The sequence below is a fragment of the Zingiber officinale genome, chromosome 1B (assembly GCF_018446385.1).
Source record: "Zingiber officinale cultivar Zhangliang chromosome 1B, Zo_v1.1, whole genome shotgun sequence".
In the NCBI taxonomy this organism is placed as follows: Eukaryota; Viridiplantae; Streptophyta; class Magnoliopsida; order Zingiberales; family Zingiberaceae; genus Zingiber; species Zingiber officinale.
This window is the reverse complement of record NC_055986.1, coordinates 52,024,200-52,048,700: the sequence shown is the minus strand read 5'-3', so window position 1 is coordinate 52,048,700 and position 24,501 is coordinate 52,024,200. Positions and strand designations below refer to the sequence as shown.

Sequence of the window (24,501 nt, the reverse complement as noted above, 5' to 3'; positions counted from 1 at the left end):
GCGCTGCGTGCATTAAAAGCCCAAGATCCGCAGAGCACTCCAACGCATCCTCCTTTGGGGTTCTTCCTGGCTCCTGCCATACCATCTCCCGAGGCCGTGGCGCGAGGAGACGAAGAAGCTCGGGGTCGAATCATCCGTCGCCGGAGAACAAGTTGCTAGGGATGCCGCTCGGTGGTTCCGGTGGATCTAGCGTCGTCGGTCAGTCTTCCTCCCTTTATCCTAAACTAATAGATTAGGATTTTCATCTCGATCGGCGGGTATATGTTGTTTTTGGGACTCTCCTTCGAGGGCTTTATCATATATTCTCGATCGTAGGATTTGGTTTGTGATCCGGATCATAATTTGATGGATTTGTCAACGTAGGCACGATTTCTGCTCTTTATAATTATTGCTTGCCTAGTAGATTTTTAGCGTTAGGTAGAATTTTCAATCCAGCGTTGGATATTATGGTATCACGTTGATGATTTTACAAGTTGTGCGGGGTGTATAGCTTTGTAAGAGACGGATCGCTAAGGCTAACAACTGGTACGGAGCAAAAATAATCATCTTTCATGTATTTTCAGAGAGATCTGAAAGACCCTCCATCAATACTATTTCGAGATCTCTACCTTATCCTCTGTAGCACTATTTCATTTATGCTGCTAAACAAGTAATTTTGGTCTTCCTTGCAGATGAAAGTTTGTCATATAGAAAAAGAACTCATGTGTTGTCTTATTAGATTTGATGTTGTGCCGTATTGTATAATCTCATCTAAATGTTAGCATCATAATTGTTCATATACCATTTTATATGCCTGAAACCCCTCTCACTGCTCATATACTACTACTTTATATGGCTGAAACTGGTCTCATGGAACAGATTCTCAGAGGAAACTCTGTTATTGACCAAACCTTATAGTAAATTCAAATGAATGCTAGGAAAAGAAAAGAATAAAATATAGGTAAGAAAAAAACTCATTTCTTTCTTCTTCTACATCAACTTATGGCAACATTGAAATTGTTTGGAATGTTTTCATATTTGTCCCTGATGAAAATGTCTCACTTTCATCTCTCTACTTTTTAATCCATAATCTTGTTTTAAATTAAACAACCTTTTGAACTCAATTCCCCATTTTTTGCTAATATTTTTTTTTTCTTTCCTTTCCATGTAAAATGGATCAAAGTACTTTTGCATTAAAAGAGGTGATTTTAATAACACTTCCTAAAACTTTTCTCTACCTCTTATTTTGATTCATATGTTACTTACTTTGTGGTGTTGTAAAATTTGCTCGCAAGCAAATTTATCGCCGAGTATCACTTGTTATTTTCTTCTCATTCTCTATGTTTTATAATTTTTTTTCTTATTGTAGTGGCATGGTTATGGGTAAAATAGGAAAAGATTGGGAAGAGTTTTAATGCAACACCATAATCGAATTCAAATTCATGTAGAATTTATACCAAATTGATATGATACCGGTGAATAACTATCCACATAGGGAACAAATCTCAGAATAAGAAATCATACAAAGAGAAAAAGGTTTATTAAAATGCAACATAGCCGTGTCAGCGGACACAGTTTGACCGTGTTGGTTGTTGGAAAGCTCGATTCCACCTTGCCAGGGCTAAGAATGAAGCATGTCCGTGCTAGAGGCCACAGGCTAGTCGTGCTGGTTGCTGTAACCCTCCAATACCCCTCATTAGGACACCGAATGAAGCACATCCATGTCGGGGGCCATGGGTTGGTCATATTCCTTACTTGGTAGCTTCAATCATCCTTCTTCGAGGCTCAAAAGAGAGCATGGTAGCTTCAGTCTCTCCTTATCAAAGCATAGGAAGGAGCATGATCGTGTCGGATGACACTGAGCTGATCGTATCTTTGGAAACTCTTGGTTGAAAACAACTCATCCTCGAGTTCAGAGCAGAGTCATCAAGATCAGAAGTCTTCAAGCGATTCAAGCGACAAGGGAAACACAATGTGCTCCTTGATCCTTCTACATTAGTCGCCCTGGGTTGAAATGAACTCGTGCTTGAGTTTGGAATAGGATCGAGTTTCGATCTATTGCAGACAAACTCTACTTTAGGTAGTTTCAAATCCCATTATTTTAGGTTAGTTCCGGTCAAACACTTCAAAAGATTACCCAAACTCCGAGTTACCACCTCGGTTTGATTATCTATTTGGAGGTGATAGGGGCTATTGAAATTTAGCTGTGTGCTTAATTTTCCCCATAGTCTCGAGGAATGATTGATAAACTTGGTATCACGATTTAAAGTTGCAAATTGGATCATCTTTGAAAACTTGCCAAACACAATGAGGATAGAATCTGAGATTCGTTGGGTGTGGGGTAAGTCCAAGATCAAGGCAAAATCGGCAAAAACTGCTGCTGAATGCGATTCAAAATTCTGTTTTCTAATTCCTTCCAACTTCTGATTAAGCAGCCAGTGACCATCCACAAACTTTGACAAAGGTGTATTCTTTAGCCATTTTACACCTCTAAGCTGATGATAAGCATCAATTTGTACATTTCCTTAATGAGTAGGACTGGTTGATACAACAACCTTCTCTATGAAGATGCTGCTCTCACATGTTGCTTTGGTTCATAAGCAATTCTCACTGATGCCACATGTTTGGCCCTACTAAGCATGTCTTTATAGGTTTGAAACTTTGAGCATAAATAATTTGCAGTCACTTCTTCAGGTAGTTCTTTAGTGTCTTTGATTTCGTTAGATATCTTTTCCAACGAGAGAAGCATCCCAAGTGTTTCAGAACTAGCACCAACTGAAGGTGAGATACTGCCATGAGTAAGCATATCATAAATCCAGTGACTTTCCTCTTCTATGTTCTCAAAATCTGTTGGGGGTGGATAGGTAAAATCCTTAAACAACTGAATTCTCTAGGATTTATCTGTTTCTTTTTTAACCTCATCCTTTAGTGTCATATATTTCTCGGAAAGAACAAATTTAAACTCATCCTTCAATCCTTTTCCAGTTGTACTGCCATCACTAACACTTTATGCAAGACCTTGCTTCTGTAGCATGAGAAGCACATCAACATCACCAAATATCTCTTTTGCTTCTTGTAAAGCAGATGATGAAATGCTTGGCAATTTGTGTGGTTTCTTCTTTGTTAACCTTTTCCATGTTGCAAGGTAACCAATTTTATCGACATCTTCTTCCACAATAAAATTTGTCATTCGAACTTTGTTTCCGATAACACTTCCTATCTTTTGAGTAATCTTCTTCTTGTCGCTTGGCTTATTAGTAGGAGTTTCTTGCACCTTATGAGTATCAATATGATGACTACTCTCCAACCCGAGCATCTCCTTTGAGTCATCCTTGGGAATCAATAGACTCTCGTGAACCACGAAGATCTCAGGGTCATCACCATAAAACACCTTGTCAACCTTATCATCATCATAAAATGGATCATTAGTTGCCTCGATCTCACCTTCCATGTCTTCCTCAATTAATAAATTGTTGCCTTGTGATGACAGCCGGATAAAATACGAATCCTGAGGGCGAGCTGGCCGACAATTTTGGTTGCCCCTAATCATTGGTTTTCGGATCTGTGACTTTTCACCAACTAGGGCACGTTGGGAGTTTGCATCTTTCCTCATTGTATGTAGCCGCTGAAACAAGTTTTGAGGGTAATCGAAGGGAGAAAGTGACCTTTTATTTTTTTCTTCATCTACCCCCAATCAGTGATATTGGCTTTGCCCTACCTATGTGGTGAGTATTCCAATTGCTCCCACCATATGGATGCTTAGCTCCTGAGCTTGATGACAACTAATTTCACTTAACATGATATGGTATTTTTTTTGTAATAAAAAATGATCTCCATTTTATTAAGCCAATCAACGAAGTCCTTGGGTCGCTCCACACTAGAAAACTCAAGAAGTTCAACGGGAAACTCAATATCTACATACTGTTCCTCTCGACCACGATTTTCACACTTGCGATAGGAGTTTTCAAAAGTAGAAGCAGAGTTACAATAAGAAAATTTACGACCTTTAAGATCTCGCGCCGTTAGACACCGAGTTATTTGTGCGACTTGTCTATGTAGATCTTCAAGTATCTCATCTTGGGTGCTACAATCACGGTGTGAGACTTTTTTGATAGAATGTGAATCTTGAGGGTGAGCAGGCCAACAGTTTTGGTCGCCCCTAATCACCCCTAATCATTTGTTTCTCGATCTGTAGCTTTTTACCAACTAGGAATGTTGGGAACTTGCATTTTGCCTAAATGAATATAGCCCACTAAAACAAGATTTAAGGGTAATCGAAGGGAAGAAAGTGACCTTTTATTTTTTTCTCTATCTTCTTTCAATCAATGATCGGGGCCTTGCTTGCCTCCCTTGTGAGCATTGCAATTGCTCCCATCATGTGGATGCGTGGCCCTTGATCTTGACGACAACCAATTTCACTTTTACATAATCCAGTATTTTTTGTAATAAAAAATTCTCTTTACTTTGTTAAGCCAATCAACTAATTCCTTAAGCCGTACCACACCAGAAAACTCGTAAAGTTCAACTGAAACCCGATATCTTCACGACTTTTATGATTGCAATTGGAGTTTTCAAGAGTGGAAGCAGAGATACGATAAGAGAACTTACAATCTTTAAGATCTCGCGTTGCTAGATGCAGAGTTAATCTTGCGACTTGTCTTTGTAGATCTTCAAGTATCTCGTTTTGGGATGCTACAATCATGGTGCAAGGTTTCCTCAGTGGAACCTGCTTGTACTAATTCATGAGATCTAGAGTTCTTATACTAATTGACGCTGATCAGAACAACGATTATTTTGTGAGTAGTCTTGATTCAGTTGATTTGACTATAAATACTAGAAACAATCTTCTAAAACTTGTTGATTCAGAAGAATATCAGGAAATAGGGAAAAAATAATAAACGACATGACTAAAAATATTATTCATCGACAACTTCCTCTACATCAACCCAAACAAGTGTTTAAATTGCCTAAAACACTTAAAAATTCAAAACTAACAAAAGAAACTTTCAAAACCCCAAACTAGGGCTCGCGACAACCTAGTTTACTTGAAATGCGGCTGATGCGGTGATGAAAGGGGACCCCACCAGTAGGCCAAAGTAGAAGAAGAGCAGCGGACATAGAGGTTAAAGTCAGAGCAGTCAAAGTCTCGGCCTCAGAAGCAAACCAATTAAGTCGACACATCGTTTGTCCGGACGGGCGTGACCACCAGGTTGGTTCAAGCTGTGTCCGAACTGGCGCTCTGGAAAGCCCGTAATTACGACTAATAGCCAAGCAGTAACTCTCTTAGACCACTACCCCTGAGTGGGAGACATGCCTGGTCAGACAAAGGGCAACCCTTCGATAATAGTACAGCTGAACGGAAAGCAAGATAGTACTCTGTGCATTATGTCCGAGCGGGGACTACCTGGCCGAGCAACAGTTGGCCGACCACGTGTGGACTCACTAACTATCTTGTCATATCCTTTTTGGAGTTTGTGCCGTTGACAGTAGAGCATGTCTAGTAGGCAAATCGTACTTTAGAAACTTTCAGGCTGTCATATCAGAGAGTTGCATGACTACTTAAGGAATGGTGTTAGAGATACTTTTTGACTTGTTTTTTCCTAGGACGTCTAGGAAAACATGTCTAGGCTTTGAGAGGCGCGCACGAACACTACAGTGACATTATAAAAGGAGGTTCCCATTTACAGGCAAAGGTATGCGTAACTTCGTTTTCTACACACTTTAGCTACAATTTTCCATTTCTCTCGCCATAAATTTTACTTGAACGTTGAAAGTCCAACATCGGAAACCTCTTCCTGGCCCGACACTAATACTTTTGTGGTGCAAGACTATGGGGAGTCATTGCCATGTTAAACTTCCAGCCCCATCCCTAGTTTGTCGCTATCTCCGTTTTCGGACAGGATCACATTTGGCGCTGTCTGTGGAAATTTTTACCTCAATCCGAAGCGTAAAGATGGATGATGTCGGACGACTTACTACGATAACACTAACGCAAAAAGACTTGGAGTTGCTGATACAAGCTTGAGCAGCGAAGATGATGGACTAGCAGTAGATAGTGTTTGACCGTTGAGCGGACGACCCTGCCGCATTAGGAACGAGCCAACACACTGAACCTAGCGCCCAAGTGGAAGATCAAGTCGGCCAGAAGCAAAGCGACAAGTCGACTAGCGTCTCTCGAGACTCATTGAATGCACCCATCCCTTACCACCGCGTGTTGTTCAGCACACCGTCAGAAGAGCAGAGCCGAGCGGAGTGGACACCTAGTTCCTCATCAAATGACGCTCTCGTCTCGGATGAGTGAAAAGGTAAATCACCTCGGCTCGATACCTCTCCCGAGCAGATTAACCGGTAGTTCTCCCAAGAGATCTTCGACAACAAATTGCCACACCATTATAGGCCTTTGACGATCGGGGAATACACGGGGGCAACTGACTCCAAAGATCATTTGATCAAATTTGATAATGTTGCCACGCTTCACCAATATATCGATGGAGTCAAGTGTCGGGTGTTCCTCACTACACCCTTTGGATCAACGCAGAGGTGGTTCAAGAGGCTGCTGATCGGATCCATCCGTAGCTTCAAAGATTTCCGATCGACGTTCCTACAACATTTTGCAAGCAGTCGCTGCCGTCGGAAGACAAATGTCAACTTATTTGCAGCCAAGCAAGGGCCCAAGGAAGCACTGCGGGCTTATATCAAAAGGTTTAACCAAGTGACCATAGAAGTTCCATCGGCCACACCGGAGATCTTGATAAGCTCTTTCTCCCAAGGACTTGTAGAGGACGAGTTCTTTCGGTCACTCATTTGGAGGCTCTCGAGAGACTTCAATCACCTGCTCAGGTGGGCTACCGAGTACATTAATGTCGAAGAAGCCCAAGTAGCTCGGAGGAAGGAAGTAATCTCCGAGCCAACCGTTGTCCCGGAGCGCCGAGCGACTCATGCACATCAACAACCAAAGGGGCCCCAAGTGGGAACAGCGCAGCAACACCAAGAGCCTCGGACCCATGCAGCCAAACATATGGAGGCTGAGCGGGGGCGACCCACTAAGCCTCGATCGTGGACCCAACTTTTTTGCTCTTATCATCGGATAGCAGTGCACAACACCAGAGATTGCTACAGTTTCAAATCGAAGCGCCGCCGAGTGGCTTCATCGAGATTCCACCGCCAATCCCACTTTCCTGATAGACAACGTCACCCACGAGCGGGAGAGCGCATGAAGAAAGGAGGTCGGCGATTGAAGAGCACTGACAACAGTATCATCACAAAAATTATTAGAGGTCTGCCTGATCATCTGCCTAACGAGAACACCCGTCTGCTCGGGAGGAGATAAATTTTCAGCAATGTCGCTCGGGGCGATATTGGAATGGTTGCAAGAGGCTCGACCGACGGTGACTCTAACCGGGCTCGAAAATCGCACGCCCGACGGTTAGAGATTCATGCCGTCGGATGCAGTAGAGCAGCGACAAAGGGACCAGACAAGACTTGGAGGGAGTGGAAGTCCTTCACGACGATGCCTTGATCATCAAAGTTGTAATTGTTAATTACCCTATTCACCACATTTTGTGGATACAGGCAGCTCAGTAAATATTATTTTTAAGAAGGCGTTCGACCAACTGTAAATTGATCGCGGTGAGCTGTAGCCTATGACGATTCCCTTGTACGGGTTCACGAGCAATGAGATATTGCCGATCGGCCTAGCTAGGCTGGACATATCCCTCGGAGAGGAGCCGCTCAAGAGGACAAGGACGATAAACTTCATTGTGGTGGACGCCCCATCCGCCTACAATGTCATTTTAGGCCGACTGACGTTGAACGAGTTCCGAGCGGTCGTGTCCACGTTCTACCAGAAGATCAAATTCCCCGTAGATAACTTGGTCGGAGAGGTCAAGGGCGACCAGTTGGTGGCTCAGCGTTGCTACATCGAAAATGGTGAAAATGGAGTCACGAGACGCGCGGAAGGCTCAACGGCTGGAGGTAAATGCAATTCAGGAGGAGCCTCCCGCCCTAGTTTATAATGAGAAAGAGAAGTCCAGGTGCATCCCAGTCGGCTGGAAGCCACGACTTTCATCACGACCGACTTGTAAGCGGAACAGAAGGAGCTGTTGCCTATCTGAGGCAAAAATACGATATGTTCGCATGGGTGATGCACGAACTCTCGGGCATTTCATCGACCATCGCCTAGCATGAGCTACATGTTCGGTTGGACGCAAGGCCGGTGAAACAAAAGAAAAGAGACTTCAGTTCAGAGCAAAATTAGATAATCTGAGTGGAAGTAGACAAGATGCTAGAGGCCGACCATGTACATGAAGTACAATTTCCGAGCTGGCTAGCTAATGTGGTGCTATTCTCTAAGCCATGCAATAAATGGCGAGTCTGTATCGACTTTGCGATCTAAACAAAGCCTGCTTTAAGGACTATTATCCGCTACTGCGTATTGATCAGATGGTGAACTCCACGATAGGCTGCGAGCTGATCTGTATGCTGGACGTGTACTAGGGTTACCACCAAGTCTCGCTCGCTAAAGAAGATCAGGAGAATGTCAGTTTTATCACGGGCGACAGGATCTTCTGTTACAATGTGATGCCGTTCGGATTGAAGAACGCGGGAGCCATACCAGAGGCTGATGAATAAGGTGTTCTGGGGGCTGATCGGTCGGAACATGGAGGTATAAGTCGATGACATTTTGATAAAATCCCTCCGAGCCACTGATCTCTGTGTAAATATTGAGGAGACCTGCCGAACGCTAAGGAGGTATGAAATCAAGCTCAATCCAAATAAGTACCTGTTCGAAGCAAGGATCGGATGCTTCCTTGGTTACATCGTGACCGAGCGGGGAATCGAGGCGAATCCAAGCAAAGTGAAGGCGCTCTGAGATACGCCCCCTCGCCGCAACCTCAAGGAGGCTCAGCGGCTGACCGAACGAATAATAGCGTTGGCGAGGTTCATCTCCAAATCGTCCGACCGGAGCCACCCGTTCTTCAAGGTTCTACACCAAGCTACAAAATTTTAATGAGACGCCGAGTGTGATAAAGCGTTGGAGTTGCTCAAGAGTTATCTAACCTCCTTACCTGTATTGACAAAGCCCATCACGAGCTGCTCTGAATGTACTTGTCGTCCACAGAGTAGACAGTTGGCTCAGCGTTGGTGTGACAGAATGACGTTGAACAACAGCCGATGAATTTTTTGAGCCATATATTAAAAGATGTCGAATCCTGCTACACCTATCTCGAGAAGCTGGCGTACGAGCTGGTCCTCGTCGCTTAAAGGTTACGCCCATACTTTTTGTCGCATTCTATAATTGTACTGACCAATAACACTCTAGGGCAGGTTCTTCTCAACACTGAGGCATCCGGTCGGCTTATCAAGTGGACTACAAAGCTAAGCGAATTTGACATACAGTACCAGCCCAGATGGGCGATCAAGGCGTAAGCCTTAGCCGATTTTGTGATGGAGGTATAGAATGCTGAGCTGGAAGCAACTTGGAAGATCTATGTGGACGGACAGTCCACCAGGCAGGGCAGCAGCATGGGTATACTTCTGATATCACCACGTGAATATCGAATGCAGTTGTCCGTTTGGCTGGACTATCGGGTCATGAACAACAAGGCAAAGTATGAAGCATTGATCGTCGGGTTGCAAGTGGCTCGGCGCGTTGGAGCTACTCGAGTTCTTATCCACTTGGAATCTCAAATGACGGCACAGTAGTTGTCGGGGACTTTTGAAATAAACAATGCAAGGCTAAGGTTAAACGTCGAGGCGTTTGTGAAGTTGAAGGCCAGATTTCAAGAAGTAATTATCCAAAAAATTCCTCGAGCAGAGAATTAGTATGCGGACGAGCTGGCAAAATTAGCAAGTTCCTTAACCCCTCTAGTGCTGGATGGGCCAGTCGAGCAGGTATTGTTGGCTCATATCGAGAGACCAGCTGAAGGAGGGATCTCGAACGATTGGAGGATGCCTTTGATGGAGTTCCTCCGGTCGGGCAATACACCAGCTGACCGGGAGTAGGCTTGACTACTAAAAAAGAGGGCCGGACGGTTCACATTAATAGGAGACCACTTGTATAAGAGTCTTTTTGAGTCCACTGCTCAAGTGTGTTGGATCGGAGGACATCCAGTACATCTTATAGGAAGTTCACTAAGGCTCCTGTGGCAATCATTCGGGCGGATGCTCTTTGGCAAGAAAAATCCTACTGGCAGGGTATTTTGGGCCTACCTTGCAGGCGGATGTTGCCTGGACAGTGTCCACCTGCCTCCCTTATCAAAAATACTAGCCTCCCTTGTCAAAAGTACCAGAATATACCGCACCGGCCGATTGAAGAATTGAAAGCATTCATCGTGTCATGTCTGTTCGATCAGTAGAGCATGAACTTTGTAGGACCTTTCCCCATGGCTACCGGTTAGAGGAGATTTTTGCTTGTGGCAGTTGACTAGTTTTTCCAAATGGGTAGAAGCTGAACTGCTCGCCAAGATAATCGAACAAATGGTTATCAAGTTTTTGTGACAAAATATCGTATGTCGGTTCGACGTCCCTCTTAAACTAGTCTCTAACAATGGAAGACAATTTCAGGTACGAAGGCTCATAGAGTGGTGTGCCAGTTATGGTATTACATAGGTCTTCACTTCAGTGGCTTACTCCCAAAGCAATGGGCAGGTGGAAGTCACCAACAGAGAAATTCTCAGAGGCTCAGGGCTCGGCTAGATCACATGAGAGGAAGCTGGGTGGACGAGCTGTCAAGGATAATATGGTCTTATCGCACCACTCCTTGAGAAGCCATTGCATTATTCCATTCCACTTGGTGTACGGAGGAGAAGCAGTGATGCCAATCGAGGTCGGCATAGAGTTCGATCGGCAACAACTGTACGATGAGGATAATCTCAATAGTGACTTATGGAGCTAGATTTGATAGATGAAGTCAGAGATAAAGCCATTGCCCGGCTGATGATGTATCAGCAAAGGATGAGAGGATGAAGCAAAACTACAATCGATGAGCTATTCCTAGATCGTTCCAGGTCGGTGACTTAGTCTGGAAAAGAGTGAAGCTAGTCGACGACGTGACCAAGCTGGAGACGCCATGGGGAGGGCCCTACAAAGTGATACAGAAGCTTAACTCGGGGTCATACTATTTGTAGGACAAGATCGGAAGGAAGCTCGATCGGCCATGGAGCACAAACCACCTATATCCCTATAGGGCGGGCTAGTAAGCGTGCAATAAAATTGATGTAGATTATAAAGCCATTTATTCTATGAATATAGGGAATCTTAAGCAAAGATTTGTTAAGTGTCAAAGACTCTCGACCCAATCGGGCGAGTTATCATCGAGCATGCTCTCGCGTCTTAAGATCAATAGCCACGAGGTTCAGACCGGGCGTATCAAAGATTCTCGACCCGATCGGGCAAGTTGTAAGTGAGTATGCTCTTGCGCCTCAAGATTAATAGCCACTGGGTTTAGACCAAGCGCGCTAAAGACTCACGAGCCGCTCGACCGTGTTATAAGCGAGTAAAGCTCTCGCGCCTAAGTCTCAAAGATTCTTGACTCGATCGGACGAGTTATAAGAGAGCATGCTCTCGCGCGTTGAGATTAATAGCCACGAGGTTCAGATCGGGCGTGTTAAAGACTCACTAGCTGTTCGGCCGTGTTATAAGCGAGCAAAGCCCTCGCGCGTAAGCGTCAAAGACTCTCGACCCAATCGGACGAGTTATAAATGAGCATGCTCTCGCGCCTCGAGATCAATAGCCATAGGGTTTAGACCGGGTGCGTCAAAGACTCACGAGCCGTTCGACCGTGTTATAAGCGAGCAAAGTCCTCGCGCCTAAGTATCAAAGACTCTCGACCCGATCGGGTGAGTTATAAGTGAACATGATCTCGTGCCTCGAGATTAATAGCTACGGGGTTCAGACCGGGTGCGTCAAAGACTCACGAGTTGCTTGACCGTGTTATAAGCGAGCAAAACCCTTGTTCCTAAGTGTTAAAGGCTCTAGACCTAATCGGACAAGTTATAAGCGAGTATACTTTCGTGCCTTAAGATTAATAGCCACGGGGTTCAGACAGGGCGCGTCAATGACTCATGAGCCGCTCGGCCATGTTATAAGCGAGCGAAGTCCTCGCACCTAAGTGTCAAAGACTCATGAGCCGCTCGACCGTGTTAAGCGAGCGAAGCCCTCGCGCCTAAGTGTCAAAGGCCCATGAGTCGCTCAGCAGTGTTATAAGTGAACTTAATTCTCACATCTCGAGACTCTTGAGCCGCTCGGCTAGGGGTACGTGTTAGGAGAGAAAGAATGCTAAAGTGCCAAACGAGCATGCATTATTGATACTTAGAAATTTTTAACAAGCTGCTCGTGGAGAATACAAAAAATTGATAAGAAGATCGAAAAAGAAACTAAGCAAGATAATCGAGCACGTCGTCCGGAAGCGACTTGGTGATCTGCTCCCTGTTTATAATGTGGCTTGGCAGATTAGGGGAAAGGTAGTCGTCGTCCTTCAGCTGGCGGAGGGTGTCGTCGATGCCATAGTTGAAGAGGCGGAGAGTCCGGTTGGTAAACATCTCGTTGAAAGCGTCAGAGCAGAGATAGTTTACTCTGAAAGATTCCAACCGCCCGAGCTCCTCCTCTTTATACTTGTCAAAGGTCGACTTGGACGCCTCCAACTCAGCCTTAAGTGCAGTCAGCTCGACATCTTTCTCATCAAGCTAGACCTTGCTTGTTGCCTACTCTGTCGTTCGGCTAACTTGCTCGGCTACCAGAGCAGCTTCTGCCTCTTTAAGATTCTAGGCCAAAACTTGAGCCTCTTTGCTTTTCATGTTAAGGTCTTCGATGGCTCGGAGTTTCCTGGCGTTGGCGGAATTTATCTTCGATTCAAAATTATGAGCTTGCTTGGTTAGCTGGTTGAGTTGGAGGGTCTGCTCGTGATTCTTGTTCTTCTCCACGTTGAGCGCCCGTTCGAAGCCCAGCAGCTACTCGGAGCTATGCTCCAAGTCTTTTTTTTTTTTTTTTTTCAGTTAGGCAACCTCTGTCGTGAGTTGCTCAACCTGAGCCCACGAGGTGTAGGGATGTAATCGAGCCGAACCGAGCCGAACTCTTGAATGTTTGAGTTTTGCTCGTTTATAGTCGAGCCGAACTCGAGCTTTATTTAACGAATATATTCATGACTCACGAACTTATTCGAGCTTTTATCGAGTCTAAACGAGTTTAATAAATATAAATTTAAATATTTATTAAAAATTAAATTATATATTTAGAAAAAATTATAATATTCTTATTAAAATTTATAATTTTATTATAATAAATAAATTTCATATATTTGTCTATATTTTTCATAAGTAGAGTATAAAATCTATAAATTCAATATCAAAACTTTCTTTTTTTTTTTTCATTTAAAAGTTGATTCATGAGCTTACTAATGAACATGTTCACGAGCTAACGAGTTGAGTATTGTGAAGTTTGAGCTTGGTTTGTTTATCTTAACGAGCCTCAATATACAAACTCAAACGAGCTTTTATCGAATCGAGCTTCGAATAGCTCATGAGTGGCTTAGTTCATTTACACCCCTAACAAGGTGTATGTTTGGCCGGACGGGGCTCGCAACTGTTGGTTCTCATGCTCCAAACATGCTAGCCGTTGGCAGATTACCAAGCTCTCTACCCAGAACTGCAAGACAAAAGAGCTAATTAGTTCCGATCGAGAAATGCAGAGAAAAGACTATGTTAAAATTTATCCAAGTGGATTTCAGAGTAAAGTCGTCAGCTAACTGCCTAGGCGGAAGGGTCGTCGCTCTGGCACTGGCATCTGCCCATGTTTGGGCAAGAGGACCTTGGATGGTTATTTAGTGTCGAGGGGAGCACGGCTCGGCACCATCCAGGTGATGCCACTCGTCAGTGGACAAGCGAAGGATGACCTTGATGCTTCGTCGACCGCTCGGGGTTGATGGCTCTGAAGTGGTCGAGCCCTTGGACTTGATATGGGGGAGGATTGGATTATAGATACTTGGCTAGCTGGGTTGGTGGGCGGAGGTGGCAAGAAGGTGACCGACGATGTACATATTGTCCCGGCCGGCAGCGCTGACAAGGAAGGTGTCCGATCGGAGGAGTAGGTACGGAAGCCTCCCTCTCAGGAACAGCTGAGGAGGAAGTTTTACCCCGCTCGGATGGATGGACCTTGGATGGTTATTTAGTGTCGAGGGGAGCACGGCTCGGCACCATCCGGGTGATGCCACTCGTCAGTGGATAAGCGAAGGATGCCCTTGATGCTTCGTCGACCGCTTGGGGTTGATGGCTCTGAAGTGGTCGAGCCCTTGGACTTGATATGGGGGAGGATTGGATTATAGATACTTGGCTAGCTGGGTTGGTGGGCGGAGGCGGCAAGAAGGTGACCGACGATGTACATATTGTCCCGGCTGGCAGCGCTGACAAGGAAGGTGTCCGATCGGAGGAGTAGGTAGGGAAGCCTCCCTCTCAGGAACAGCTGAGGAGGAAGTTTCACCCCGCTTGGATGGATGCCGGGAAGTTGATGGAGCAGAGGGTTGTAGGACTGAATTTGCCGAACGGGAAGAAGTCTCCGCTTGGTGCTTCTTGCGGCGTTAGATGAGCGGCTCGCCAGAAGTGGCCGACTCCGAAGTCACCGAGATCGGTGCCATGGAGGGCCGTTCGGGGGGCAGCTTGCTAGTTGTGGCCACTGCGTCACTAGCCGCCACCTTGCTTCCCTCGGCTTCGCCGGTCAACTCCTCTTGAGTGCTCGACCGACAACAAGCCCTAACTCTCCAGCTCGGCGATGCTTTTGGCGTTGATCTCCGCATCGGCAAGCTTGCTCTTGTTGCTCAGCATGATTATGATTACAAGAAAGGATGAAAAATCAGTTAGATTCAAGGACGGTAGGAAGAAAAAGGACATACCTAGGGGGAGGGACAACCACGTTTGAATAGCGCTTAGCCTCAACACATATAGGACCCCTCTAATAACAACCGATGTATGTGATATTCCTAATCGGCCAAGATCGCGGCTGCTTGAAGGTAGTCCGACCGGCCTTGATATTGGCTGATCGGAGGAGACTTCGCTAACTCTATCTGCCAATCGGTCGAGAATTCGGGCCGGACGGGGAGACAGACGTAGAAGTAATGCTCCCTCCAGTGCTTATTGGAGGAAGACATTTTATTGAAGTAAACGACGCCCACTCGAGCTTGAAATAGAAAGGTGTCCGGTTTGGATAGTTTAGGGTAGTAGAAATAATGAAACATATAGGGTACCAAAGGAATGCCGTGTAGGCAGAATAATATGACTACCCCGCATAACAGTCTAAAGGAGTTGGATACTAATTAATACAAAGAAATATGTAAACATTTACAAACTTTGGAGAAAAAGGAGTGAGTGGGAAAGCGCAGACCGGCTAGGAACTGATCCTTAAAAAAGGGCAGAAAACTATCAGGAGGTGTATGAGGCCAGTCGTAGGCAGATGGGATGACAATCTTATAGCTCTCTGGGAAACGATATGTTAGCTGCATCTGGTCGACCTCGTCGCCGATGAACTTAGATTCGGTGGAAGTGTACTAGAGCCCGGGGACAACCGGGGGAGGACGAGGAGATTCAATCATAAAGCAGAGAAAGGGAAGGAAAACAAGGATTCCAAGAGAGAAGGGAAAAAAGGGCTTACGTGAAGAAAATCGCGGTGAAGGCTGTGGGCGGAGAAGCAGAGAAGTAGAGAAGATGATGGGGAGCGCGAGAAAGATGATAGGGCAAAAGAAAAGGCTGGGAACTTAAAAACCTAGGGGGCGGCTGCTCTGAGCCATTTTATCGAGGGTTTTGAAAAATGGGGATTCATCGCGACCGTTGAATTCGAAAAGGATGTTGTCACATCAAGCCCAAATAGCGGTTTGTCACATCACTTATGCAGCGACATGTAAAGGTGACACGTGACATTCGGTTACAAGTGACATTAATAATACGGCAGAAAGTATGATTACAAGGCATGGCCAAGCGTGCTTTGCATTAATGGGTGAAGATTTGAATGATTTTCAAGAAATTAGGGTGACATCAGCGACAATTAAAAGACATTACTATCAAAGGCAGAGATCAACAAAAAGTTAGAAAATTGGCTAGGGTGACATCAACAACAATTAAAAGGCGTTACAATCAAGGCAGAGATCAGCAAAAAGTTAGAAAATTGGCTAAGTGTGGACAACCCAGCTAAACGACGACAATAAAACTGTTTACGATCTTCATTGATAGTCGAACGACAGTTATAAAACCGTTTGTGGTCTTCATCGACAGCCGAACGACGGCTATAAAACCGTTTGTGGTCTGCATCGACAGACGAACGACGACTATAAACCCTAGAGTCAAATAACATCGAAGCCGAACAACGGCTATAAACCCTTGAGTCAAAGAACATTGAAGCCGAATGATGCTTGTAAACCCTGGAACAACAAACCTCACGACCGAATAACAACTCCGAGCCTGAGCACAACCAGTCGGGGAGAAAGAATGATGGGCCACACTGAATGTCCAGTTAGTCGGACTTGCAGCTTCCTTCGACTAGACTTGAAGGGAAGATTTGTGATGCGGTGATGAAAGGGTACTCTACCAGTAGGTCAAAGTAGAAGAAGAGCAGCGGACGTGGAGGTCAAAGTCAGAGCAGTCAAAGGTCCCGGCCCGGGAAGCAAACCAATTAAGCCGAGTGACGCATCGTCTGTTCGGATGGGCGTGACCACCCGGTCGACCCAAGCCGTGTCTGAACGGCTGCTCTGGGAAAGCTCGCAATTACGACTAATAGCCAAGCAACAACTCCTCTGAACCACTACCCCCAAGCGGGAGACATGTCTAGTCAGACAAAGGGCAACCCTCTGACAATAGTGCAGCTGAACGGAAAGCAGGACAATACTCTGTGCATTACGTCCGAGCGAGGACTACCCAGCCGAGCAACAACTGACCGACCACGTGTGGGTCCATTAACTATCTTGTCATATCTTTTTAGGAGTTTGTGCCGTTAATAGCAGAGCATGTTTAGTAGGCAAATCGTACTTTAGAAACTTCCAGGCTGTTACATCAGAGAGTTTCATGGCTGCTTAAGGAATGGTGCCAGGGACGTTTTTTGATTTGTCTTTTCTTAGGGCGCCTAGGAAAACATGCCTAAGCTTTGAGAGGCGTGCACGAACACTACAGTGACACTATAAAAGGAGGTACCCATCTACAGGCGGAGGTATGCACAACTTCGTTTTTTACACGCTTGAGCTACAGTTTTCCATTTCGACGAAACTAACTTGAGCGTCGGAGGGCTAATACCGGGAACCTCTTCTCGGCTCGGTATTGGCGTTTTTGTGTTGCAGGACTACGGGGAGCTTTATCGTGTCAAACTTCCAGCCACATCCCCAGTTTGCTGCCATCTCCGTTTTCGGACAGGCCGTGCCTTAGGGCACGACTTGTTCCTCTCTACAACGATGCACTTCGGTTCGTAAAGAAGCAGAATGCAACATAGCCGTGTCATAGAACACAACCTGAGTGTGTTGGTTGCTGGAAAACTCAATTTCACCTCACCAGGGCTGAGAATGAAGAAGCCCGTGCCAGAGGGCACAGGTTAGTCGTGTTGGCTGCTGGAAGCCTCTAATACACCTCGCTAGAACATCGAATGAAGCACACCCGTGTCAAGAGGCCACAACTTGGTCGTATTCCTTACTGGTAGCCTCGATCGTTCTTCTTCAAAGCTTAAAAGGGAGCATGAAAGCTTTGGTTGGTCCTTGTCAAGACATAGGAAGGAGCATGATCGTGTCGGATGACACAAGCTAGATGCTCTTGCATTACAATTGCTTCACTCACTTTGCTATGTATACTTTCTTTATTATGTTTTTTTTGTTCGAGTCTTCCAATGAGTCAGAAACTAATATAAATCCGACACGAGCTAGATGCTCCTGCATTACAATTGCTTCACTTACTTTGCTAAGTATACTTTCTTTATTATGTTTTTTTGTTCGAGTCTTCCAATGAGTCAGAAACTAATATAATTTCTTTTTCATTATGATTTTCTTCAGTTTTGTTCGCCTCTTCAATGAGTAAGGGAAACACTAGAAATGATCCAGAGGTGGAAATTCTTTTTGTGGCTCTTCTATATAATAGTCAAACAAAGGCTCTCTCACTAAATAACATATCCTTTAATTTAAAAATTGACTAATGTTAAAATAAGTTAATAAGTGGTGGAGCGAAAGATGTGGTGGAATGAACTTAAATTCCTTTTAAGGAGAATATGGGATTTTGCTTGAGTTAGTGGATGTATAAGCGTACCCTATAAATCTTTGAGTCGATGGAGTGCATTAGCTTATTCTTTATAATAACTATTATTTTATTCAATCCCTCTATCAATGCGTCTCTTATGTGCATAGTAGAGATCTTAGTTTGGTGGATAGAAATAGCAAAAAAAAATCCCATTCAAGCTTTAGTGAGTATAGATGAGATGTTTTACTATCTCTTAAAATCAATTTTATCAATTTTTATTCCTTACTTGTACCTTTGTTATTTGTTCTTCTAAATTAGTTGACTCTCTTAATTCCTTAAGATAGTGTGATAATTATAGGCCTATGTCATGGTTAATGCATGTGAATGTTCCTTAACTGTGGTAAGTTGTTAGGGGCTCTCTTGAAGATTCAATAAATGTTTACCAAAGCCTCCTTTAGAAGTACTTGATCTTTAAGAGGTTTGAATATTATCAACTTTTAGATACAGCTCACTTTGTGTGACAAGAATTCTAGTAGTTTGTCAAGAGGCTCTTTTGAAAGGTTAGTGTTGTAATAATAGATTCTTTTGGAAGGGGGCAGTTTGTCAAGAGTCTCTTTTGGGGACAAGTATTGGGGATTGCTTGAGAGTATTGGCCTTAGGGAATGAATCACTCAGTGAGATAAAAGTTTCAATTTTAAAAGTATATTAACTGTTTCTTAATGAGCTCTTATTGAGGCTCAATTTTGGGTATTTTGGTTTCATGAAGGGAACCATCAGGTGAGGTAGGAAATAACTCCTACTGTGCTAAGATTGCATTAACTACCTCTAATTTTCTCATAAAGTTGAGGGTGTGGTAACTCATTATGTGATTTTTTTAGATTGTCCTTGGGATGTTGGAAAGTTGACACTACTTCTAAATCCTTCCTTGCTTCCTTTTCAATCAGTGATTGAGGGCTCCCTTTTGTTATTTGTCGCTTAGGTTTAGATTTGTAAGGATGGCATTAAATCTAAGGATGAAATTCTTTCCCCTAAATTTTAAAATATAAACGTCAATGACACAGAAATTGTAAAACAACAGTCTACCAATGATGACATGTGTGATGCTTATTAGTATAAAGACCCATCTGGATAAAAACTAGGCATCTCTTTATGATTGACGATGCTCAGTATATCCATGCAATCTTATAATGGCTTGGGTGAAGTTTTGGTATTGATTGGATTAACTTCCACTATTTATAATGATTTTGCATGTAAATAATGATTTTGCATGTTTTGGTTTTGTATATTGCATAGGTATTAAAAAAAAATGTTAGTGTTCTTCTATGTGTTATCTAATGAAAACGTGGGTGAATATATATAACATCATTAAATATTTTATAATTTTATCTATCTTTAATATTTCATTTAAAGAGTAATCTTTATGTTCATTCCTTCTAGTTTGGTTGTCCAATTTAGTTCTACTAAATCTAAGGACATCTATATCAGTTTCTCTATAATATTTCTAAAATTTAGGATAAATTGTCCACTTTATTAAATTTAGAAAATTATTTTTCACTAAACACTATATTAGCTATCCTAAAATTTCTATTATCTTTATTTTTTATTATTCTCTCTTCCACTTTTTTATTATTTTTTCTTTCTCCCTATGTAATATCTACTTTTCATTATCTAATCTATTCTCTTTATTTTCTCTCCCAAATGAAATAATATTTTAATGTTAGAGAAGTATTATTCATGATATTTAAATTTAGGGAATGAATAGGATAGCTGATACAAAAGTTTTTTTTACATAAAATGTAAAATTTAAGATAAATTCTGTGTTTAGGGAAAAACTAATGTGGATGTTCCAAGCTGTTCTTGTGTTTTAATTTTAGGACATTTACTACTCGCATTTGTATCTTTTATCAGTGGTTCTATTTCTCTTATTTGTGAATTTAATATTATCCATAACTAATATGCTTCTAAATTAATCAAATTTCCTAAATGCCTGCATCCAAAATTGACAAATTTTCAATGGGCACACCTAGATTCAGTAGCCCCAAGGGCACACTTGCTCTCACCTGTTTTTGATATCCAAAATACCTTTAATGATATAAACATTAAGGTGACGTTTGGTTTAGAGGTTTGGGAATGAGGGAATGGATTCATTCCCAAACCTTGTGTTTGGTTGATGGGAATGGAATCAATATTTTGGAATGAAACCTAAAAATTTAGATATGGATGAAACTCACCCCCTCCCTTGGGTTTTGATGGAATGAGAATAAAATTAAGTTTTGGACGAAAATATCCTTAGTATATTTGTTCAATTTTTCTTTCATTTCACTCTCTCTCCTTGTTCTCTCTCATCATATTTTCTCTCTCAATATACTTTCTCTTTCCTTTTTCTCTCTCATCACACATTCTCTACCATTTTCTCTCTGTATTTTCTCTCATCACATACACTCTTTCATTATTTTCTCTCTCTTCATTCTCTTCATTTTTTCATCATACTTTCTTTCTCTTCAATCTCTCTTACCATACACCCTCTCTATATTTTATCTCATCACACTTTTTCTCCCTTCATTCTCTTCCATCATACTCTCTCTCCCCATTCTCTCTCATCACACATTCTCTACCATTTTCTCTCTGTATTCTCTCTCATCACACACTTTCATTATTTTTCTCTCTTTATTCTCTCCACATTTTTTCATCATACTTTTTCTCTCCTCAATCTCTCTTACCATACTCTGTCTCCATATTTTCTCTCATCACACTTTCTCTCTCTTCATTCTCTTCCATCACACACTCTCTCCTCATTTTCTCTCATCACACTTTCTCTCTCTTCATTTTTTCCATCACACTCTCTCTCATCATACTTTCTCTTCTCAATCTTTCATTTTCTCCCATCACACTCTCTCTCTTCATTTTTTCCCATCACTCTTTCTCTCTCATCATACTTTTTCTCTTCTCAATCTCTCCTATCATGCTTTCTCTCTTCATTTTCTCTCATCACACTTTTCATCTCTTCATTTTTTCCCATCACACTTTCTCTCTCATCATTCTCTCTCATCATATGTTTCTCTCACATTCAACTTTATCTTCCATCTAATTTTTCTCTTATTTTCCTCTAAGAGTAAAAAAGGAAATTTAAGTTCATTCTGATTGAAAATATTCAACTAACCAAATATTATTTTTAGGAATGATACCCAAGCTCATACCCATTCCCATTCCACAATACTATGATTCCCATTCCGATTCCTAGGAGAGAACCAAACGCCACCTAAATATTTTTCTTTCTAGATTTTGTTTTTTTTTGGTCTAAACATCATTATTTTGGACAAATGAAACTATTATTTAATTCATAAGAGTGAAACTTATTTATTTTTAAATTGTTTTTAAACAATCAAGATGATTGGCCAAATCACTCTGATGATATTCTTGTGCATGAAATACAAAAATAAGGGCATGGATATTTTCTTGGAACAATATTAATTTCAAATATGGCGTTTTCATGCATGAAATGTAGAAGAGCATGTGCATCCCCAAGCATGAAATTGATTTCGTATATGGTGCTCACTTTTGCATTTTAACATCTTTAGGTCCATGAAGGTGATTTGACCATTTTCATGGTTCATATCATGACCAGATAATTAAACTAAAGGGTATTTAGGTACGTAAAAGAAAAAAAAGTGAAGTCGGCCCTTTAGGAATTTCTGAAATCACGTGCACCCTTTTGCAAATTCTTAACTTTAGGTGTGTTTTTGAGAAATTTACCAGTAGAATAGAAAAGTATGATGCACTAGAACATGTGGTGTATTTATGGTTTTAATTCTTATTTTAAATTTTAAGAATGTTGTTTATATTTATTTAGGAGTATGTTTCAATTTATTTGAGAATTTGTTAAAGCTTTTGGGTAATGAAGTCATATTTTTACAAAAAACAAAAGAAGTTAATAATCTTGTAGTAACTCCCTTGTATTGGATTGTCTTTCAGTTAATAATATTTTTCTCTTTTGGTGAGGTAAGTTGTTCTTGGTTCTACTTCAGCATGATTAAAAAAAAAAAAAGGCAGTCCGATGCACGAAACTCCCGCCATACGGGGTCTCGGGAAAGGATCCATTGTACGCAGTCTTATTTTATTTTTTGCAAGAGGTTATTTCTAGGATTCGAACCCGTGGTCTTTTGGTCACATGACAATAAGTTTACCGTTGTGCCAAGGCTCCCCTTCCTACTTTAACATGATTAAAGAAGAAATATTTTCTTGAGTGATGTATGATGGCTAAACTAAACAAGAGTATGAATATATGCATTTTTTTTTTGAATAATGAAAGTATTCTATGAAATATGATATGATCAATAATGATTAGGTCAAACCAAAGATATTATGCATATGATAATATTTTTTTTTCATGTATTAATTTAAAAAATTTAAACTAATCGACTGGATAAAAATAGTATTCACCAGTAAAATTCTCATGAGGTTGAACATTTTAATGTTTGGCAAACACAGATTCGTGCATGCATAAGTGTTCATCTGAAATGTTGATGTTTGGCAAACAAATCCGTGCATGCATCTCCGTTCATCTGAAATTTTGATGTTTGGCAAACAGAGATCCGTGCATGCATCACTGTTCATCTGACATTTTGATGCTGTGATCATTTAGAACATTTAATAATGTGGCTTGCTCCAATCACTAGCCTAATTATCCTGTCATTTGGTCCATTTGACATGAAATGAAAGTGTAAAATTTTCTTGGCTTCCCTAATACTTTTTTGGGTCACAATACAGGGCATCGTTGTCTTACATTAAATCATTGAACTCTCACCATACTGCCAATGCTGCAAATATTTAATGATTTTTCATAGAAAGAGAACATTCTTGCTTTATTTTTTAACTTATTGTTGTAGTTCTAATTTCTTTCTTCATGGGCATTCTTTCATCTGAAGGGGAGCCTTGTCGCAACGGTAAAATTGTTACTTTGTGACCAAAAGGTCACGGGTTCGAATCCTGGAAACAGTCTCTTGCAAAGAGTAGGGTAAGGCTGCGTACAATGGATCCTTCCCCGAGACCCGCATAACGGAAGCTTCGTGCACCGAGTTGCCCTTTATGGGCATTCTTTCATCTTCTCAGTTCTGTTCTTGTGCACTGAGCAATTGGTGTGTTTTCTATTCCTATAATGTAACAAAGTAGATATGTTCTTAAAAAAAAAGGCAGATCCTCTACCTTAACGACCACTCTTGTACCGGCCCTATGGATACGGAAGAAGGTAAATGCAGGTACACAACGTTAGGCGCATGGTTGGATAAACTCATGTTGTCAGTTCTTGAGAATCGACCTCTAGCCATTAAGCTAGAAATGTTATGTGCCTACCGTCTGTGCTACGCCTTAGGACAGTAGATATGTTCTTAAATAGTGGTATAATGTTGCAAATTTTGCCCAGATATCTTAGTGATAATACATCTTTTTTCTTTTCCCGAGTAAATACAGTCAATTAGTTGGATTGGTAGCCATTAGAACTCATTACCATGGGCCTTCGCTTGTTTCTCTTGTAGTTCCTCGGAACTTCAGATTGCTTGAAGAACTCGAACGAGGAGAAAAGGGCATAGGAGATGGCACTGTAAGCTATGGTATGGATGATGGAGATGATATTTATATGAGATCTTGGACGGGAACAATTATTGGTCCTCATAATGTAAGCAACTCCAGTTTCAACTGTAACATCTTCCCATATTTATACCATACTCATTTTTTCCGTTATCACTCTCACAGACTGTCCACGAGGGCCGCATTTATCAGCTGAAGTTGTTTTGCGACAAGGACTATCCAGAGAAACCACCTAGTGTTCGGTTCCATTCCCGTGTTAATATGACTTGCGTTAATCATGATTCCGGAGTGGTAAGCCTGTATCTTGTTCGTAGAGTAAAACATATTCATGATGGTCAAATCGTTCTCCTTCATACTCATGTTTGATAAATAAACAGGTTGATCCAAGAAAATTTTCAGTTCTAGGGAACTGGCAACGTGACTACACGATGGAGCATATCTTGACACAGCTTAAGAAGGAAATGGCCACATCACATAATCGCAAATTGGTTCAACCACCAGAGGGTACACACTTTTGAGACGGGCGGGCTCAGTTGTGACTTTAGATTGAAGGGGACTACCCATGTATCAATTAGTTATTGTAGTCTACTCTTTCATGCTTGGTTCGGAACTTTTGGAGATAATATCCAGTGTGGAGTTTGCTTCTTTGACTGCAATTGCAGTGAATTGCTTATCGTCTATATCTCTCTTATAGCGCACATCTCTCTTTCTTTCGGGGAATACGAAATGATGCTTCGAATTTTGGCTA

General features: G+C 42.1%; 1 protein-coding gene across 1 annotated transcript; it reads left to right on the top strand.

Moving 5' to 3' along the window:
- Positions 1-24,501, top strand: LOC122056501 (ubiquitin-conjugating enzyme E2 variant 1D-like). Its single transcript, XM_042618482.1, has 4 exons — positions 1-198; positions 23,702-23,841; positions 23,919-24,044; positions 24,131-24,501. The coding sequence occupies exons 1-4, from the start codon at positions 162-164 to the stop codon at positions 24,269-24,271; spliced, it is 444 nt and encodes a 147-aa protein (XP_042474416.1). The 5' UTR covers positions 1-161; the 3' UTR covers positions 24,272-24,501.